The sequence below is a fragment of the Pogona vitticeps genome, chromosome 1, assembly GCF_051106095.1.
Source record: "Pogona vitticeps strain Pit_001003342236 chromosome 1, PviZW2.1, whole genome shotgun sequence".
NCBI classification, from domain to species: Eukaryota; Metazoa; Chordata; class Lepidosauria; order Squamata; family Agamidae; genus Pogona; species Pogona vitticeps.
The window spans coordinates 355125869-355147877 of NC_135783.1; the positions used below are offsets into that span (position 1 = coordinate 355125869).

The window sequence follows — 22009 nt, forward strand, 5'->3', positions numbered from 1 at the left end:
GACAGCCCTTCAAGTATTTGAAAAATGCTATCATATTATCTCTCCTCCCGTCTTCTTTTCTCAAGGCTAAACATACCCACTTCTTTCAGCCTTTCCTCCTAAGGCTTGGTTTCCAGCCCCCTGATCATCCTGGTCGCCCTCCTCTGAACTTGTTCCAATCTGTCAGCGTCCTTCTTGAAGTGCGGTGTCCAGAACTGGACCAAGGACTCACGATGAAGCTTAACTTGTGCCGAATAGAGGGGGACCAGCACCTTGCGGGATTTGGAAACTATGTTCCTGCAAATGCATTCCTTCAACTGAATGGAGAACACACTCATCTGCAGAGTGACAAATCAGAAGAACCCGCCTGGCAGAAAATTGTCGTGTAGTGTGCATTTGCAGAAATAATACACAGCATGCTGTCTCCCTCCCACTGGAGGCCAAACTGACCCCATCTTGGCTGTCCTTCCCCAAGCAGGCAAATAGACCTTCCTCTTCAGGCAGGCTTTCCCTCGGTGGCTGGCAGCCCGAGAAGGATTTTTTCCTGAGTGGGTGGCTGTGCTCTGTTGCTTTTAAATGCGTTTTAATATTGATCTTAGTGACCGTTTTGATACAATACTTGTTTAATGATTTCTTCATATATGCATACTTACCGTTTTTAGTTTGTGAACAAATCCTAAGCCCCCTTCGCTCCTTTTGGGGAGAAAGGCAGGATAGAAATATTTTAAATAAATAATAAATATCAGGGAGCAAGACGTTGCTCGGTCCAGAAAAAAAGAAAATGCATAATTAAAATTTTCAATGAATCTGTAGAGATAGCTTCTCCTCCCCCCCCCCCAAAAAAGACACAACGTTTGAGGCGCATGAAAGATGTTTTTCCTCATTTTGAATGGTACCTTGGGATTCCTGTTGAAACAGGTGGCATTTCTGGGGGTCCTTCAGTAGACGTATAGAAACGTAAGCCTGTTTGTGTGTGTGTGAGAGAGAGTGTGCGTACGTGTGGGTTCCTGCGTCCATGTGGCAGATGTATGCATGCCCAACGGACTGACCTAGATAAAGCAGGTTAAATATATTGTTGCTGATGTTTCCTTGTGGTGGGAAAGGTCAGATGCCTGCTGAGAAAGTAATTTCCAGGGGGCTTGTGTGTGTGTGTGTGTGTGTGTGTGCGTGCGTGCGTGTGCGTGTGCGTGTGCGTGTGCGTGTGCGTGTGTGTGTGTGTGTGTGTGAGAGAGAGAGAGAGAGAGAGAGAGAGAGAGAGAGAGAGAGAATTCAGTCCTGGAAGCAGCAAGGTCAAAAATCATCGCTGTAATTTTTCCATATGAATTTATTTGAATCAAGAGATTGCTGGCCATGTCCTTCTGATTTATCAGCTCCTTTATTGGACTTAACAAAGTGTGCAGGGACCTGTTGCTTTATTCCAGGCCGTTTCTGTACGACTGAGTGTGTGACTCTTGAACATCGTTGCATCCTGGACAGAGGCAACAAAGTGAGCATCTTGGGATGTGAAATTGAGTCCTTAATGCTCCCGAGGAAGACTGCCGATGATTATAGGCAAAAGGTCATTTTAGAGCCCAGTTACACTTACATACCCCTCCTACTTTCGAATCAGGTTAAGCAGGACTTAAATTGATTTTGAAATATCCATTTACGTGATGCACAACCCAGCATGCATTTTTTTAAACCTGGAAAGTGATTTGTTATTTGTGTGCTTTTAAATAGCCCGGGTTAGAAAAAATGCATGTGTTTCTTCTAGTCAATATTGAATCCTGTTTAATTTGAAATCGTTTGCATATGTGAATGCCTGTATCAGTATAAATTGTGTCTTGAGGTGTCTGCTAAAATGAGTGCCGTGTTCAACAGAGAAGGAAAATGAATTGTTTTACAGTAGGACCCCTGTATCCACAGGGCATTTGTTCCGACCCCCCTGTGGATGCTCAAAACCGTGGATAATAGCAAATGGTATACATATAATGGCAAAAGAAGAACATCCAGGAAAAAAAGTATTTTCACCATGTGTTACCAGAATTGGCTACTAGAGGGAGCCAGAGCCCATGTTATGTGTTCTTCAACAACAAGAATAAATAGCATGGTCTCAGGTGCTCTCTAGTGGCCAGTTCTGGTAAATACATAGCAAAAATAAGTATTTCTAGTTTCCTTCTTTTAATATTTTTAATATTCTTAGATGGTGGGTAAGTGAAATTGCAGGTATCAGTCTTGTGAATATGAGGGTCCTACTGTACCTTGCTTTTAATCTCCTTCCCCCCCACCCCAATGGGAATGCAAACTGGAGGCTGATAGAGTGGAAAACGGGGAGACAACGCAGGTGGCCAGACAGAAAGTCGTTCCAGGAGGCAGTGGAAGCGGGAGACAAGTGGAAGGTGGACGTTCAGGAGGTTGTGTCCAGGCAGGTGTGCAGGTTTGTGCTTGTATGGGTGCATGCCCACACAGGTGAGGCGAAGGAAGACTCAGGGTCTTGCAGGCAATGATTACATTGCAGGTACCTCCAATCCCAGGCCACCTAACCTAATTTCCTTATCCACACAACCTCCCCCCCTGCCCCCCAAACCCCCAGATGCAGAAGGTAGCAAGACGAGGCTTTCCTTTGGGCAGCCAGTCGAAAGAGGGGGCAGCTCAACCACCCTTTCTTGGTGCTGGAGTTCAAATCCAGCCCTGGATGCTTCTTGCCACCATCACTGAACACACCGGAACAGAAAACAGGTGAGGTTAACTCAACGTACAAAACCCCAAACTAGCTCCAGATCCATTTCCTCTGTGTCACCAGTCCCTTGAAAACATCAGGACCCAGCCGGTGTGGTTCCATGTGGGATGAAAAGTAAATTCTACTTGCCAAGGTCTGGGATGGGGCCATGTAGAGCAATTTGTGGGGGACCTGGTCTGTGCGCTCTCCGGCTGTAAGAAGATCTCTAGGCCTTAATGTCTTTGCCTTTCTGCAGACACACACCCCCGTCTCCCACTCCATTTTCTTCCCAACCTTGTTTTCTATGAGGTTCTGTGCCTTTTTGGCTTCTTATACAGAAGCCTCTGCCCCTTTTTTGCACCTTTCCCCTCTGTGTGCATTTATGCATTTTACATAATGTGCACATAGATGTTTATGCATCGTACTTAATTTACCCACACTCTCTCTTGATGAAAGCATGTGTTTCTTTCCAATTATGTGCCCTCTGAATCATTTGCATTTTAAAGGGTGCGTGCTTTCTTTCTGCAAAATCGCTCACAGACCTCACAAAGGAGCGAATTCTCGAGACAAGGTATGTTTCTGCTTGTCCCCAAGCTTAAGAGCTGGAAAGAAGGTGTTTTAGTTCCTAATTGAATTGCAGAAAATTCTCTGCCATCCCTTCCTGGATGTGCTCATGCGACCGTTTTGCACCTTACCTTACTACACGAAGAGTATGCAGGGAGTCTTGTGGCACAACGGTTAAAGTGCAGTACTGCAGTCAGGACTCTGCTCATGACATGAGTTCTGTCCTGACAGACTCAGGTAGTTGGCTGCAGATTGCATGCTGCACCCCCACCCCCGTGCCCCAAAATTCAGGTGGAACTTTGTGAATCGGTGAGAAGCCAATGAACAAGGTGGTTAAACTGAGTACCTGGTTTGTGGAGGGGAAAATGTGTAGCCTGCGTAACTAAATGGTAAGAGAGTTTGAAGCGCTATGGGAAATAGTGCTATTTAGTGCGCTATAGAAGCAGCACACTTTGTTTTTAGTGCTTGTTTGAAACTTGCTGGAAGGCACTTATCCTGATTTCGCAAGTGTATCCGTGCCGGAGTAATAGTCCGTGTCATTGTAGGAGTGCAGTTCTTTCCACGAGGCCTTGGAGACCGACACGGTGGTTGGCCAGAAAAGGGCTGCCCGCTCTGGACGCAATCTGGAAGCCAAGCCAAGGCGCTGCTGATTTTATGGGCATAGAGCAGCCTGCCAAGATGTGCCTTCTCCGGCCGCTCGCGGTGTGCTTTATCTCCTCCTCCAGGGCCATTGAGGTGGTTCACAAAAGCCCACAGACCAGCCATTGTGAAGTCTGTGGAGTCTGGAGCAAAGGGTTGACGTTCCCCTCAGAGGGAAAAGGAACGAGATAGATATATTAATGGTTTATCATCATACAGGACGGAGATAGGAATTGTGCGGCACAGGCAGGGTCGGGGGCTGGCTCTCTCGTGGGCAGAAGAGACGAACAAAGCAGCAGAGGCTGCAGCAAACTTTTCTACGAAAAGCTAATTCGTTTTTCCCGGGAAAGGGATGGAGCGACCCTCTTGCGTGTATTAAGAAGCGATGAATCGTACGGATGCTGACTTGCAGCCGTGGCTCTCCAGGCCTTCCACCACAGATTCTTTCTCTGGTGACCCCCCCAACCAAGCAGCCAGCTGCCCCAACCTGGCCTTTTGCATGGACCGACAATTTCCCCTATCAAATCTGGCAGTTCTCACATTCTGTAAATTGTGTCCATCGTCCAGAACAAAGACTCATGGCAACCCTTTTTTCCCTTTTCAGGGCATTCCAGGTAAAGAGTATCTATCTATCTATCTATCTATCTATCTATCTATCTATCTATCTATCTATCTATCTATCTATCTATCTATCTATCTATCTATCTATCTATCTATCTATCTATCTATCTATCTATCTATCTATCTATCTATCTATCTATCTATCTATCTATCTATCTATCTATCTATCTATCTATCTATCTATTTATACCCCGCCCCTCTAGACCATGTCTATTCAGTCATGGTTTCCCCTTCCCTTCTTCTGGGGTCACCCTGGGGTGGTGCAGTTTGCTCAAGGCCACCCAGGCTGGCTTCTCCTCCGAGGAACAGTGGGGGAATCGAACACTCAGCATCCGGCTCTACCATCAGATACCTAAACCACTGAGCTATCTGGCCAGCTCTAATAAATACATCTCGTTAAGTCAATTCTGACTTATGGCAACGCTTCTCAGAGTTTTCTGGGTAGAGAATACAGTGGTGGCGCGCATAGCGATGATAATCCATTCTGAAAAAATCATCGCAATACGGATTTGTCGCTATGCGGGCCAAAAAACCCCATAGGAATGCATTAAAACATGTTTAATGCGCTCCTATGGGCAAAAAACTCACCGTTATGTGGAAATCCTCCATGCGGCCGCCATTTTCTCTGCCCAGTAGCGAGGAAAGGGCGCAAAAACACTGCGGGTGGCCATTTTCTTTAACCGGCAGCCATTTTGGAACTGCCAATCAGTTATTAGAAAAGGGGGCATTTGCGATGATTGGGGGGAAGTGATCATCGCAAACGCCCCAGTTTCGCACAGCTGATCGGTGGAGCCGCGCGATATTCGCAAAGGCCTGCTGATCAGCTGTGCGAAAATGAGCCATTTGTGACGATCACTTCCCCCCCATCATTGCAAACGCCCCGTTTCGCACAGCTGATCAGCGGGGCCGCTCAATCTTCGCAAAGGCCCGCCAATCAGCTGTGTGAAAATGGGCTGTTTGCGATGATCGGGGGGAAGCGATCGTCGCAAAGCGATTTTTCCCCAAAGGGAACATTGCAATGCGATCAGAAAAGTGATCACAAAATCTTCATCGCTATGCGGATTCGTCGTTAAACAGGGCACCCGTTAAATGAGGCACCACTGTACTCAGAAGTGGTTTTACCATTTCTTACGGGATGCACAGTGGGGAACTCAACTCCCAACCTCTGGCTCTGTAGGCAGAGACCTAAACCACTGAGCTAACCAGCCAGCATCACATTCTTGCTGTTATTTAGTCGTGTTAAGTCATGTCCGACTCTTTGTGACCCCACGGACCAGAGCACGCCAGGCCCTCCTATCTTCCACTGCCTCCCAGAGTTGTGTCAATTTCATGTCGGTTGCTTCACAGACACTGTTCAACCATCTCGTCCTCTGTCGTTCCCCTTCTCCTCTTGCCGTCACACTTTCCTAACATCAGGGTCTTTTCCAAGGAGTCTTCTCTTCTCATGAGAGGGCCAAAGGATTGGAGCCTCCGCTTCAGGATCTGTCCTTCCAGTGATCGCATTCTTAGCAGGAGGCAAAGAATATTACAGGTCTTTAAATTTCTTCGTTTAATTGTCACAATGCGTTGAGATAGCTTGATGTAATGAAAATGAGAAAAGCAATCATTATTCATCCTATCTCTCATGGAGGGACTTGACATTTCCCAAAAAGCAAGGGGGTAGCTGTCAATCAGGTGAGCCTCCGCCTGTGGAGACATGGATTGACTGCCTCCAGCTCAGAGCTCCTGCATGCCAGAAGTTGTCTTCTCTCTCCGTGTATTTTGGTCTTAGAGGACAGAAGAGGTGGAAGGTAAATGAGCATTACATGGGATTCTTTATACATCTATCCTGCTTGTGGCCTGCAGAGCTATGAACACAGGTGTGTGTGTGTCTTTTGATTCCCTGTTATTGGGAGCCATCCATGAGCCCAATGATCTTCACCTCGCTCCATGGGAAGAATATTTATTTTGAAAAACAGGGAAATGGGAAGGAAGGAAGGAAGGAAGGAAGGAAAGAAAAGAAAAGAAAAAGAAAGAAAGAAAGAAAGAAAGAAAGAAAGAAAGAAAGAAAGAAAGAAAGAAAGAAAGAAAGAAAGAAAGAAAGAAAGAAAGAGAAAGGACAGGTGGACGGATGGACGAACAGAAAGCCCTGAACTCTGGGACAGAATGTCAACAGGATCAGAACACTGGTGGGATTCTGAAATACAAAGGACATAGACCTGGCAGATTTCCACCTCCTTGGAAGACAAGCACACGTATTTTCGCCATGGAGGATCCCCATCCTTGAGAATGTCTGCAAACAGCCAGTCATCTCTGTTCCCTCCCCACGGCCCCATCTTTTCCTCTTCCTTGGGTTCATCCTTCACTCTGCTGGCACAGGTCTGCACTTACCCATCACATTTCGCTTTTCTGCATTCCAGGCGCCTGCTTTCTGATCACGCAGAACAGACCACCATCGTCACCGTTGCCGCCGTTGCCGTCCCCGGCAAAAGAAATCTCTAAAGCAAGGAGATTTTTTTGCCAGCATCAAATGATGCATTGCTATTTTTTGCCCAGCCCGTCTCTGCTATGCAAACCACCTCGTCCAAAGTATGAACTATGGAGCAATAATGCATAAAACATGGGCCCCGGAGTAGCTTGTTTTGAAGAGCTATAAATTATGCAAGCATCATGGAACTTTAAAGAAGTTTGTCACTGTGGCAAATCATTGTCCCTGGAGAGCAGGTCATGTACAGTAAAGCCTTTCCTCGTGATTTGTCACCATTCCAGCAAATAAAAAATTTTTCGATTTAACTCAAAAGGGACTTGATATATCTGGTGACTGGCAGCCTAACCTTGGCTTCCCCGTTGCTCTTGGGCTACAACTCCTAGAAATCCTGAACAAGAACAGCTAATGGCGAAGGCATCTGGGAGTTTTCGTCCAGGACCACCTGGGGACCCAAAGTTGGGGGCCACTGCGCTAGAGGAGACCAGAGTGTGTTCTTGTACCAAAAGCTGTGGTTCTGGGGACCCAAGGCTGGGAACCATTACTCTAGAGTAATAAGAGGTGTTTTTTTTTTAAGGGAAACACTGTCCAAAATGTATTGCTTTCTGGCATGGGTGCTGTGGCTGAGTGTCTCCCCTGTTCCCTGGTTTGGTGACACCCCAGACGGTTTGAGATTGGGTTTCTTCAGATTGTCTGGGTATCAAAGTCTTCTCCCACCATCTCACGAAATAACTTCTGTCGCCTGGTGGCGTTACGTGAAAGGGCTTGTGGGTGCTTTTGATTAAAGGCATGCTGTAGCTCTTCTGCCTTCCCTTCCCTTGATAGCAAGCAGTGGGAAACACAGAGGATCGCGGTGAGCCCTCTCTGCTGTTTCCACCCTAAGGTCCTGTGAACCAGTCAGGAGGGTTGCATGATCAAAGGCGGGCCTGGCGCGTCGCCAGTGTGACTGGCTCTGTTATCTTGACCAAGAGCCACCAACCAAGGAAACAGTTTCGATGGGGGCGTATCTTCACATCCCCGGCAACGTCAGCCATAAGAATAATTCGAGTCAATTCTAATTCATAGGAGCCCCTTCTGGGTTTTTCTAGGTAGAGAGTGCTCAGAAATAGTCTCCAATTCCTTTCTCCAGTGTGTGTGTGTGCGCGCGTGCTCTGGGACGACAGTGCAGCTTGCCGGAGGCCACACAAGCTGGCGCTTCTCTTGAGATGCACCAAATGAACTCCCACCCTCTCATAGATGGGTAACATGCTCAGAATATTGGTCTTGGAACAGCGTCTAGTGTGGCTGAGGAGGCCAATTCGAGAGTGGCAATCTCTTCCACACTGAAGACAAATCCAATCTGTCCCCTGTCCAGCTCCCTGGTTTTGCTGCTTTTGTGACTTCCTCTTTGCCTCGGCCTGCTGGACAAGGGTCTCTTCAAATTGGGAGAGGCCGTGATGCACTGCCTGCCTCCAGGCTGAATGCTCAGATGTCAGGGTTTCTCATCTGTTGAGGTCCATTCCTAAGGCCTTCAGAGCCCGCTTGCAGATCTCCTTGTATAGATCCTTGTATATCCTTGGTGATATAATAACACTTTTCAAATACTTGAAAAGCTGTCCTACAGAGGAGGGGCGGGATCTGTTCTCCATCATCCCGGAGTGCGGGACACACAACAATGGGCTCAAGTGACAGGAAGCCAGATTTTGGTTGAATATCAGGAAGAAGCTCTTAACTGTTTGAACAGTAAGAGAGCAGAACCAGTTACCTCGAGAGGTGGTGGCGAGGGCGCCAATGCTGGAGGCCTTCAAAAGAAATGTGGACAACCACCTAGCAGATCTCCTTCGAGATGGATTCCTACATCGAGCAGGGGGTTGGACCTGATGGCCTTCGAGGCCCCTTCGTACTTCACTATTCTATGATTCTTTGAAAGTAAAATGGGCAGAGCCCTGCTGACTTTGTCAAGTAAGTGTGTAAGCAAAGAGCCCTGTGGCTCGGTCAGAGCAAAGTCCCGACAGCGTCTGGTATCGCTGCTTTCCACCGCGGTCCGTCCAAAGCAGGGCTGGCAGCTACCTGCCCCTTCATTCCCAGGGTCCTTCTCTGGCAACTGCTCAGCGAAAAGGCCCCCTGCTGTCCTTCCGCCGCTGGGCAAAAGACCTTATGATTTAAGCAGGCAATTAACAGCATGCTAACTATGGGATTTAGCTGGAGGCATTGGCCTTTTTTCTTTCTTTTTAAAGTAAATAGTACTAATATTTTCATTAAATGAAAATGTTCTGTGTTTTAATACTATAATGAGTTTCGTTCCGCTTTAAATGCTTGCAACCTATTGCATTGGAATGCAGTTGATGCTAACGGTTCCGTGTTGTGAGTTGCCTCGGGGTCCCAATACATGCAGAACGCGTGAATGATGGTAGCAAGGGAGCGGATAGGCACAAATTCAGCAGATGCAAAGTTTCCTAGAATGGGGGGGGGGAGGAGTTTTTCACTTTTTAAGTATAATTTTTCCCAATTACTTAAGTGCATTCTCAAAGATGCAATGACTGTAAGGTGTTGGGAACAGGCGGAAGCCTCTTCCAGTTGTGTGGTTGGGCTGCCAGGGCTACCTTCTGCTAGCCGGTTTCTGAGATCTGCCAGCAGACCGATCTGCCAACAGATTTGGTTTGCCAGGTGAGCAGGTTCTTGGTTTGCCAGGTGAGGAGACCCAGAGGGAGGCGGGGGAGTGCTGTTTTGCATAGCCCATCTACTTGCACAATATTAAGCATTTGCCCCAGCTGAAAAGGGTTGGGGATCCATCTCAGCTTCAGCTAGCCACCTGTCAGCCCAGCTGGCCCATGGCCATCTTGGAGGGAGAGGCGATGGAGATGTGCCGATTTGCATCAGTAAGAATAACATTGAAGTCCTCTTTGTTGCGCAATGGGAGGGCAGTCGTCTAGGAGCTGGATCGCCCAGCAAGTTGCCCAAGCCACCCCCTGTTGCAGGAACTCGCCCAACCATCAATCACTCAACACCACTTTTAAGTTCAAAAAGAAAAAAATATATGCATGACTCACTGCTTTCTGTAGACTTGACAAAGCATCGGAAGTTTTGTAGAAAGAATAAAGAAAATAAAAGAGGCATTTTAAAAAATGGATCTCTTTCTTTTTCTCCCTTCAGCCTGCATGGCTGAGAAAAAAGGAGTGGATCTCGCACAGAGATGCTCAGATGCTCGTTGGTCAGTAACAGATAAAGGTAAAGGTTCCCCTTGACATTTTAGTCCAGTCGTGTCCGACTCTAGGGCGCAGTGCTCATCCCCGTCTCCAAGCTGCAGAGTCAGGGTTTGTCCAAAGACTGTTTCCATGGTCACGTGACCAGCGCGACTAGGGAACACCAATTTACCTTCCCACCGAGGTGGTACCTATTTATCAACTCGCATTTTTACATGCTTTCGAATGGTTAGGTGGGCAGGAGCTGGGACAAGCGACGGGAGCCGTCGGCTTTTGGATTGCAGCTCCCAGCAGCCACAGCCCTCTGAGGGGATGATGGGTGTTGCAATCCAGCCACAGCCGAAGGATCAACTCCCTAGGGACCAATTTCCCAATTTGAAAACCATTCCAAAAGGCAAAATCGGGTTTCCTTTTGAGAGCGGCGAGAGAGCTTACGCAAGAAGCAAGAGTCATCCGAGGAAGAGAGGGTGAATATTCATTTCCAGCGAAATTGGTGTTCAGACCAGTCAGTGCTGAAATACAAATAGAGCAACACAATTGTAATTAAAACATTAATTTTATCATTATAATGTCATTATACCATTTTATTCTGTGCCTCTAAGCAGATGGAAAGGGTTTGCATGAACAACATTGTGAATCTCACACGTTGGGGTTCCTTGCTCCTCTTCTTTTCAGGTTGTGAGGAGATGAAGCTTCTCTCCTCATTTTTCCCTGCATTATCCTGCATGCATGTGGGGAGGAAATCAGAAGCTGTGACCTGTGGCATCGCCTCACAAAACCTCAAACTGGGAGTACAGTAATATTTTCGCGAAGGCTTTCACGGCCGGGATCTCATGGTGGTTGTGGGTTTTTCAGGCTCTTTGGCCGTGTTCTGAAGATTGTTCTTCCTGACGTTTTGCCAGTCTCTGTGGCCATGGGCATCTTCAGAGGACAGGTTGGATCTTTGACGTTTTGCGTCTTGTCTTTGACAACAAATCTCAGGATGTTCAATGGAATGGCATTTAAGTCGTGGGATTCCTTTTATTCTCAGCTGCTTTCTCTTCTTGAAATAAAAGGAAAGCAACCCCCTTTTGTTAAAAATGATTAGCAATGGGGGAGCTGCTGCTCACCTCCTGTCCTCATCATGGGCCATTTTTCTCAATGAGGATGATGGGCCAAAAAGAGTCCATTCGCCTGTTTCGGTCGTAGTGCTCCGATGGCGGTCTTTATGATGGACCATTCTGTTACTAGCTTGCTCCTCTTTCTTTCTTTCTTTCTTTCTTTCTTTCTTTCTTTCTTTCTTTCTTTCTTTCTTTCTTTCTTCCTTCCTTCCTTCCTTCCTTCCTTCCTTCCTTCCTTCCTTCCTTCCTTCCTTCCTTCTTTCTTTCTTTCTTTCTTTCTTTCTTTCTTTCTTTCTTTCTTTCTTTCTTTCTTTCTTTCTTTCTTTCTTTCTTTCTTTCTTTTTTGAACCTACCTGATTTTGTGTCAATGTGGTGGGAGAACAGGGCTCTCCAGAGGCAGGCCCTTTGGGTGTTGCGGCCTGTAATATCCCTAGCTGCACACTTACCTGGACACCCAGTTACCACATTGGTCCATGCACTGGTAGTCTCAAGAATAGACTACTGCAATGCCTTCTATGTGGGGCATCCCTTGAGACTGGTTTGGAGGCTTCAACACATCCAGGATATGGCGCCTAGGTTAGTGGGTGAAATCAGTAAATACCAACCAATCTGCCCAACCTTGGCTGGGTTACACGGGTCACCTGTCTGCTTCCACGCCAGCTTCAAAGTGATGATTTTGACATAGAAAGCCCTAAACGTTCTGGATCTTCTTCCAGCAAGAACTGCCCACCTGACATGTTCATCCCAGGTGGGATGTCTGAGAGTGCTGATGACCCTGAGAGGCGCCTGGAAAGAAAGGATGAGGAGACGGGCCTTCGTGCCAGACGCACCCCGATTATGGAATCAGCTACACCCCCCCCCAGACATCTGCCTGCCCCCTTCGCTGTTAGCATTTTAAAAATGTGTAAAACCGGGTTGCTTAGGCTGGCATTCCATGGCACCGCCCTTTAAATAGCTAATGTTTTAACATGTAATAGTTTATTGGCGTTATGTTCTATGATGTTTTATATGTTGACTTTTATTTTATATTTCTAATGATGTTTTCTCTTTATGCTGTGAACCACCCAGAGTACATCTTGGCTAGATGGACGGTTTGCCAATAAAATAAAATAGTTTAAAGCATAGGGACCTTTGAAGCACAGCTATAGGGGACAATTAACCTAACCACCCCCTGTCTCGGTTGCAGACTGGAAATGCTCATTTGTTTTATTGTATGTTTTACAGAAAGCAGGGCCTGGCCTGCTCTGGTCCACGGGGTCCCGAAGAGTCGGAGACAACTTAACGACTAAACAACAACATGCTTTATTTCTAGGCCACCTTACTCCCAATAAAGGGACCCAAGGTGGCTCACAATATTAAAAAGAGTAGAACTAAAAACATTTTAAATTAAACATGAAAAAAAGCAATTAGACTAGATGCTAGTTAAAGTACAATTGTCCCTCATAGAAGGGCCTTGGAAGTTTCAAAAAAAGGGAAGAAAATTGCCTTCCATCAAGTCCATTGAATCCAGCAAAGTTCTTTCCTTGTATTACTAGAGCTGGCCACTAGTCAAGAAGAATACATAGCATGGTATCTGGCTCCTTCTAGTGGCCAGTTCTGGTAAATACATCGTGAAAATACATATTTTTAGGGTTTTTACAAATATTTTTAAAAGGTTCAGACAGCGAATAAGTGAAACCGGGGATACCGATCCTGTGGATACAGGAGTCCTACTGTAATTATGCAAACTATATTTTAGTGGCAGTAAATGCCAGCCATTCACTCTGCAAACCGTCTACCCTTTCCCCCCCTTGGTCATCTCAGAAGGTGACTGTCTTGGTCTGGAAGAGACCCCAGTGACACCATCAAAGGCTTGCAGCACCTTGAAGACCAACCATTTTTATGGGGCATAAACATTCGTTCATTTTTCAGGCGCACGGCTTCCATAAACAAGGCATTTCTGCACACACTCAGGAAAGAGGATGGGAGTGAGAAATATGATAGAAATGCAAAAGGCGCAGCCCGGTCAGGATGTTAACAGGGGCCATTCGTGCTCGTACAGCAGGCCTTGGCATCCGATAGACGTAGATCTTAGTAGTGGCCATTGATGAGCATGCAAAGGTCAATGAGCAGGCGGCATCCAAGTAGAGAAAGTTCTTTGTCTCGATAAAATGTAACGGAAGAGTGTGGCCGATACAAGGGGCTCACGTCCCTTCAATATGCATCATCCTCTTACCTTTTCCACTTGTGTTCGAACTGCGGTGAACAGAAGGAAGAAAAAGTACTGCCAGAAGATCAAGGACTACCGTTTCTGTCCTTGCTCCAAACTGTTTTCAGTTGGTTCATGCATAATTAAAACGATTGTCTGGAATATTGCAGTTAACTTCTGTTTGCATTTTTAAAACAACCTGATATCTTCACTTCCCCTTCCGTTCTTTTGAAAAGATGCTCCCTCTGTGAGAGGGAAGGCATACAGACATTGAGAGAGAGAGAGAGAGAGAGAGAGACGGTGCAGCTTCTGAGAAAAACTGGTACAAGGCCAGTATTACTTCCAGTTCTCAATCATGACGGGGTGGAACAGACAGATCGATTCGGGATTCGCCGTCCGTAAGAGTTGACACACCGAAGCTATGGTTCAAGATGTTACAGCCAAAATGGACATCCTTACCTCTGGGGCGGGGGGGGGGAAGCAATATTTATATATTGCCTAGAGTAGCATAGATGTTGGCTGAAATCATGTTGCTTAGCGTAATACGTTGCACCACAGCAGACCCATTGAATCAGATTGGGTGAGTTAAATAGGTTCCATTGATTCAAATGGGCTTACTTTAGTTGCAACTTACTCTCCTAAAGAAAGTCCACAACTTGAGTAGCCCATGGGTATCGATGCAACTTATGGAGTAGTTGGCTTGCCAAATCCGCATTGTTTCCATGGGGCTTGTTCTCGTTCAATATGCATCAGTTAGTGGCAAAGAGGAAATAAGAGATGGAGTTGTGGTTGCATTCACAACCTACTGTCAGACTTCTTATGTGTGTTTGGTTAGCCAATCCTAGATCATTGAAAGGGGAAGGGGCCCTCTAAGGCCATGGGAGTCCAATCCCCCACCTCAAGGCAGGAATCCAAGTCAACGCAGATCGGACCGAGGGTGGTGGTCCAATTTTCTCTTGAAGGCCTCCACCGTTGGAGCGCTCACCACCTCCCCTTGAGGTCATGGGTCCCATTGTTATACTGCAGGACCAGAATGATGAATAAGAGGGGTCTTTGGAGTGATACGACTTTAATGTCCTCCTTAGGTTACCACGCCATTGGGCATGGGCGCATGCACATTTTATTTTTAATGGAAAAGCCATTTTTCCAAGTTGCCTGTTAGAATGAAGATGAAAAGTTGCCACAGCAATCAAAGAATATAGGAAATAACACCCGGTCTTTTTCAGACGTGGAGTTGTTGGTGACTCTGCGGCTACCGGCCATGATCCTTGACCCACTCTCCGGATGACATCTGCTTGCATCCCCAGGGACGTGAAGGGGCCGGGAGAGCAAGCTAGCCGGATCGGTTTTTAAACTTCAGTACAAAGGCATTGCCAGTCTCCCCTGCATTGCATCTGGAGGTTTTATGGAGAAGAATGCCATGCCGAGGGAATTGCTTGGAGAGGTTTTATTTTTATAAAGGGGGAGGGAAGCTCAGAAAGAGAGCTTTGATCAGCCTCCTCCCGAGCAATCCAGATGACCTGCTACTCTCAAGCACGGTTGCAATTGTCAAACGTCCTTCCCGCCGTTCAAAGCAAACGCTTGAAACACAAACGCAGAAGGTCTTTGCTTCTCCACAGGCAAGCAAGTCCTGGCCCATTAGCCGTCTCGAGGCAGGGAGAGACATGGCACCGGAGGGCAGGTTCTCCGTAGGGGGACGGGCAACTCCGGGGAGACGGCTGAGCCGAGGTGGCCACACAGACAGTGGCTAATGACGGGCATCACAAAAGCGGGGGAGGCCTCCAGAAGGGTTGCTTTTTTGTGTGTGTGTGGAAAGAGACAATCACACAGGGAGGAGCTCATGGGCACAAATGAGCCTCTCTGGGCGTCTTCGCTAAGAGGCGGGCTTCTCCGAACTGATTTCTGCACCGGCTTTGTAAGAATTGTCTGGAAACGGTTTTCAGTTCTTTTTTTTTTAATTGCCTCTAGTTTATGAATGCAAGTTATTGTGCTTTTATCTCTAAAATGCCAGGAATGGTCCCAAAATTGTTCAGCGCTTATGGTCCCCATGTTGCCAGAACAAGACGGGCAGGATGTTTTGACACTGTCGATTTAATAGAACCTGATGAGATACAGAATCCTAGAATCATGGAATGGGAAGGGGGCCTCTAAGGCCATCGAGTCCAACTCCCTGCTCAAGGCAGGAATCCTCATCCAAGCAGATCTCACCGATTGTCGTCTTAAGTTTCTCTTGAAGGCCTCCAGCATTGGAGCCCTCACCACCTCCTGAGGCAATTGGTTCCATTGTCATACTATTCTAACAGTTAGGAAGGTTTTCCTGATATTTAACTGAAATCTGGCTTCCTTTAACTTCAGCCCACTGTTGCATGTCCTGCACTCTGGGAGAATCGAGAACAGATCCTGCCCCTTCCTCTGGATGACAGCTTTTCAAATATTTGAAAAGTGCTATCCTATCACCCCTCAAGTCTTCTTGTCTCAAGGCTAAACATGCCCAATTCTTTCAGCCTTTCCTCTTAATGCTTGGTTTCCAGCCCCCTGATCATCATCCTTGTTGCCCTCCTCTGAACTTGTTCCAGTCTGTCAGCATCCTTCTTGAAGTGCAGTTTTATTCAGGTTGAATGGTGCTGAGTTCAATACGTGAGGGCTAGCTGTGTATAGAATGTTATAAAGGGGAGAATTTACACACATAAATGTTGGTGGCAAGAGAAGAGGAAGAGTGGGAATAAGTGAAGATTATTAAAGAAAACATGCGTATTTCTGTTGTTATTTAAAGAGATCGTTACCCAAATATGATAGCTAATCGAGTGGGCTTGTCCACAATCACATTAAACAAATGTAAAAGTTAGTCTTTAAGGCACCAACACATTTTTGCTTTTTAAAAAACTTTTTTTAAAAAAAAATAATTCATTTGTAGTGCTTTCACAGACTAGCACAGCTAAATAGGGTTTACAAGTAATAGTCAAGTGACAGAACAAAGGAAGTTTTGACATTCAGAGAAAGGCACAATGTTTTCCTTCGAGTGACCAATCACAAAGCAAAGAACACTAGATGCCAGATCCGTAGGTGACGAAAATCTCATTTCATGGTGCACAGGCATCTTTCGGCACAGCCCCTGTGCAAAAACATTGATACAGTGGTGCCTCGCCTAACGACGATAATCCGTTCCAGGAAAATCACTGTTAAGCGAAAACATCGTAAAGCGAAATTAAAAACCCCATTGAAATGCATTGAAACCCATTCAATGCGTTCCAGTGGGGTAAAAACTCACCGTCCAGCGAAGATCCTCCATACGGTGGCCATTTTCGCTGCCTGTATAGCGAGGAATCTGTCCCTAAGCACAGCCATTTTAAGCACCCAGTGGCCATTTTGAAAACCCGACGATCAGCTATTTTTTATCGTCATAAAGCGAAAATCGGTTCCCAAAGCAGGGAACCGATCATTGCTAAGCCAAATTCCCCCATTTAGACCATCGTTTTGTGATTGCAATTGCGATCACAAAAAGATTGTCATAAAGCGGATTCATCATAATGCGGGGCTATTGTTAAGCGAGGCACCACTGCAATTGTATTCGCATAGGCTTTCATGGCCAGGATCTAATGGCTGTTGTGGGTTTTTCAGGCTCTTTGGACATGTTCTGAAAGTTGTTCTTCCTAACGTTTTGCCAGTCTCTGTGGCCGGCATCTTCAGAGGACAGCACTCTGTGATAATTGTATTTCCTAGTTTGACCTTCAGGGACTGACCTGTTGAGTGGCTTCATGGCAGTAATCTGTCACTGGCATTTCCTCCCTTGAGCCGCTTAGGATGTGCTGCTATTTAGCCACTGTTACTTGGGGGAAAGGCCAGCGTAAACTAATGCATTTCAGAGATTGAAGAAGAAGGCTAAGGGGATGGGAAAGAGGAGAAGCCGTGTACAAGATTACAATGAGGGGTGGGCAGATCCTTGATCCTGTTCTCACCTCCCTCTCCACTCCTGTGTCTTCCAGATCCACCGGCTGTTGAACCAACGTTCCTGGAGATCCGTCAAGGCCAAGGCCGAAGCGTCACCATGAGCTGCCGGGTGCTGAGGGCTTACCCAACCCGGGTGTTGACCTTCGAATGGCGCTTGGGCAACAAGCTTCTTCGGACAGGGCAGTTTGATGCTCAGGACTCCACGGAGTACACGATCCGGAGCCTCTCCAGGGACAGCTATGGGATTTACAACTGCAACGTCATCAACGAGGCGGGGGCCGGCCGGTGCAGCTTCCTTGTGACAGGTAGGTCTCCCGCGTGGCGCTCGGGTTGGTCCCAAGGGTCGGCAGACCCAGAAAGAAAGCAGACTCCAGACCTGCCAAAGAGGCCAGTCTGCCAGGCATGGAACCAGGAGGACGGCGCTCTTCCAAAGCCGGTGTGGAGCAGCCCCCTTTTTTTCTTCTGGGAATGGTGGAAGGGGTATGTGTGCCAAGTTCGAGATGGAAGACGGCAATCGGTGGCCATTGGGTTGACATTCGGAGGGTTGTAAGGTGTGCTTCTGTCTTTGCATCTCTTTGTGAAAGGAACGGGGAGGGGCGTGGGCATTTATGGGACCCATAAGGCTGCGGCGCCTGCCTATCTCTCTGTACGTCTGTCTGTCTGTCTCTGCTTCCATCTTATTTATTTATTTAACTTATAGGCCGCCCGCACTACCCAAAGGTCTCTGGGCGGCTTACAACATTTAAAATATAATAAAAAGACAAAATAATTAAAATACAATTAAAATATATACTCTAAAAATTGACATCAGGACCCACAGTTGATATTATTTCAATTAAAAGCCTTCTGGAACAGGAAGGTTTTGACTTGGTGCCGAAATGTCATCAGTGTCGGCGGCAGACAAACCTCAGTCGGGAGGGCATTCCATAGTCTGGGGGCAGCTGCCGAAAAGGCCCTTTGTCTACAAGCCGTCCCTCTTACCTCCTTGAGGGACGGGCTCTTTCAAAAGGGCCCCCTGGCTGGATCTTAACTGGTTCCTATGGAAGGAGGCGGTCCTTCAGGTATCCAGGGCCCAAGCCGTTTAGAGCTTTATATGTCAAAACAAGCACTTTGAATTGGGCCTGGGCAGCAACTGGTGGCCAATGTAACTTAAACAGAATTGGCTTGCTATGTTCCCTAGCGGCCCCACCACTCACCCGCCGCGCAGTTCGATTCTGGACCAGTGTCCAGATGTGCTAAACAAGAACACATTGCACATCTCGGCCGGGACATTCCGGTGCAAGGCTGAAGGGTAGAACTGACTTTCATCCCCACGGTGATCTGAAACTACTTTTTATCCCCACTAAAAGAGATCCACAAAATCAGTGGGTGTTTAGATGATTCGACGGGGTCTGTTTTAGCCGGAGTTCACGGTTGGCGCTTGACCAGCGCCCTTATGTTCCACGCTGTCCCTGGCTTCTTGTTGTAGAAGAAAATGAGAATAATAAAGGCTTTTATTCGGTGCACGGGCTCCTTTCCAGGAAGGGAGAGCTTCTACGAGCTGACAGAAGGCCACCCACGGCGCCTGCAGAACTTCCCCCTGGAATTCTCTTGCTCCGAGAGATGGAAGGTGGCCGTGTGGCCGATGAGAAGTCAGGAGGTCCCAGAACAGGGAAGAGGGAGGAAGAGTCCCCAAACCTCTCCTCCATGGAAGGGGACGTGGCTTTCCACGGGGTAGCAGGCAGGAAGGGGGAAACTTGCCTCGTCTCCGCCTTGCACTGACGAGGTGTTTTCCCTCGGTGGCACCAGAATGGGGTGGACGGCTCTGCCTTTGCCCCAAGAGCTCTTCGGGCAGACCAAGGAAGTGCCCCCCTGACCTTCAAAGGGAACGCTCCCCAGAGGCTTTGGATGATGGGATACGGAGGCTGGGGATCAGCCGGGGGAGCGGGCCAGCATCTCCTCCTCCTCCAAGGCCATTCCCTGCCGCCGTGTTTTCCAAAACTGGCTGGAGCCATTTTGACAGCTCCTTTTTGGAGGAAGGACACCCTTGGAATGGCGTCTGGTTGATGGAAGGGGGTGCCAAAGCCCAGCCCTGAAAGGAGCAGGACAATAACCTCTGGCTTCCCTTTCTACGTTTTCCTTTGGACGGCTTGTGTCTCTCTTCCTTGCCTCCTCACAGGCGTGTTGGGTGGTTTTGCAAGCAGGACAGCCGTCAAGCCATGGAAGGCCCAGTTTCTTAGCACCCAACAACACTAGGCAGATGGCTGCAGGATTCCTCCCTCTCTCCATGCTGGTTTGTTCATTCCCCACCACACACACACAGAAAAGCAGTTACAGAGAGAGGAAGGGACGCATGGGGGCTTTGTATCACATGTAGCCTGGCAGAAGAAGGAATGCCCTGATCCGAACCTTATTAAAGAAAGCGGAAGAGCTCAGAGAGGGGGTTGCGGGAGGGGGACCTGCTTTGAGTCCAGGAGGTGCCCCAGTCCCGAGCATCTGCAGGCAGAGTTGCGGGGTGGGGGGTGGGCAGCCTGCCTGGAGAAGCAGCACCAATCAGTTCGGGTCGACAGATCCGGTCCAGAAGAACCAGTGGCCCGATTCTGTAGCGGTCCCCCAACCTTGGGCCTCCAGATGTTCTTGGACTTCAACTCCCAGAAATCCTGGCCAGCAGAGGTGGTGGTGGTGAAGGCTTCTGGGAGTTGTAGTTCAAGATCATCTGGAGGCCCAAGGTTGGGGGACCACTGCTGTAGAGGACAGCTTCTGAATCTCCTGCAGCTGGGATTGTGAAGGAAAACGTTTGAATCCGAGAAGCGGAATTCCAGGACCGGCTAAGCCAAGCACACGGCCCCTCTGCGGAACGTCAACGGTTGCAGGGTTCGATCGAAGCCCTCTCGTGTGTCAAGGGTAGAAACGTGGAAATGGGCATCCCCAACGATCAAACAGCTGGAATGGCATTCCTGTAAGGAGAGGAAGGGACAACGTGTGGGGCTGTTCAGTTTAGGGGGAAGAAAAGGGGAAGAAAAGGATAGAATACATGGTAGAGATGTTGTGTGAAAAAGCATTTCCCCTGCTCTCCTATTGTTCCGACTCAGCGGAGTAATCTACTGGAACTGTACTCAGGGTAGAGAGAAAGATATAGGTCAGCTTCCGAAGGATCTCCTGTCTGCTGCAAGCAGGGATGATGGAGAAATCCATGGGAAATTCATGGATCTGGTGGAGAATAAGGGGATTCATGGCCACCAATCAAGGCAACTTTTAGGGTTCAGAAGAAACCTTTCGGTGCCAGTTTCTGGGGAGTGTGAGCAGGCGGGGGTGTGTGTCTTATGCCCACGACCTGCATGGGGGAAAACACGATTCTGAGTCCAATGGACATCAGGCCTGACCTAGCCTAACTCTGATAGTTTAGCAAGAAGTTCTGGTTCATAAGGGAGAGATTCTGGTGTAAAATTTGACTCACCTTGAGATTTTTCATTTCATCGTGCAGGCAAAGGAAGACTTTAGGACAGGGAGGTGAAGAAATCTTGGTAAATTATCCATTCTCTGTGTTGAGACAGGCTGTCTTTAGTTCATTAACACGCACACATTGTAAGATTTTATTTATTTTATTTTATTGCAAAATGGCCCTATGCAAAACTAGTGTCTTCTTCCTTCCTGAAAGAACCCACAAATGCTCAACACACACACAGCAGCTATGGAAGGATGGGATGGTTGTTTTAAAAAGACACGAGCAATCCATCAGAGGCTTTTGTATTTGAAAAGCCCCTGCAACGAGGGAGCCGCTATCTTGGTGCCGCTACAACGTGTGTGCAAGGTGGCCAGTGTCCACAGTTTGTGAGATGTGTACAGATCACTTTGGCAAACGTTAGAATACCTGATGTGAAACGAAAATATTTCAAAGCTGCTGTGTCTCATTCTCTCGCACAATAACCAGACCATTACTTTCTTCTTCTTGCACACAAAACCCAAAGGAGTCAGGATTTACCTCCCTCCTTTTGGGCTGATGGTGGAGAAGGCATGGCCAAACGCATGGTTACGTTGGAAAACTGGAAGGCTTGAACGCACCAGGAAGGGCGATTTTCAATGAGCCGCTGCTTTTCTTGGGTCCTGCTCTGGATTTTTTCCTCTATCCGCGTTCATCAAAACACATTGCCTTTGACATGTTTTTTGTGTTTCGCTCCATTGTGTTGTCCGAAGTCCAAATTGCTGTCACAAAGAAATAGCCTGTAGGACCATTAGCAGCCCTCCTGTATCCAGCGAGGAATTTTTGCACTCATCGGCCAACCATTATGATGGCGTCCAACCTCCTCTCTCGCAAAGTGTGTATGAGGCGCTCCGTCGCCCTCCCTTTTCTCTCCGCTCTGCCTCAGGAGAAGAGCTCAAGAGATGCTTCCGTAGACCAGAAGCAACCAACCGTCCGCCTGACAAGTCACAATCCTAATTGTTCTTCCAAAACATGCTGATGGCAGCACGGGGGGGGGGGGGGTATGTTATCCAGGCAGAGTTGGGCTGTGTGCATGCACAGACCCACAGCCAAATAAGACTGTTATCTGCCCACCAGCCATTACTGCCAACTAGTCATCATCCTTCCGGTGGCTCTTTTCTTAGCTCAACTTCTGTGTTCATGTCCAGCTTCACAAATATTTCTCC

At 47.6% G+C, this 22009-nt stretch overlaps 1 protein-coding gene across 2 annotated transcripts in view; it reads left to right on the forward strand.

Annotated features, from left to right (window-relative positions):
- The window catches only part of MDGA2 (MAM domain containing glycosylphosphatidylinositol anchor 2), a 504154-nt gene that overhangs the window by 367581 nt on the left and 114564 nt on the right, over positions 1 to 22009 (forward strand). For both annotated transcript variants that reach the window (XM_072986938.2, XM_072986939.2), the window contains exon 9: positions 17419 to 17688. In XM_072986938.2, the coding sequence (XP_072843039.2) occupies positions 17419 to 17688 (270 nt within the window). The remainder of the gene's footprint in view (positions 1 to 17418; positions 17689 to 22009) is intronic.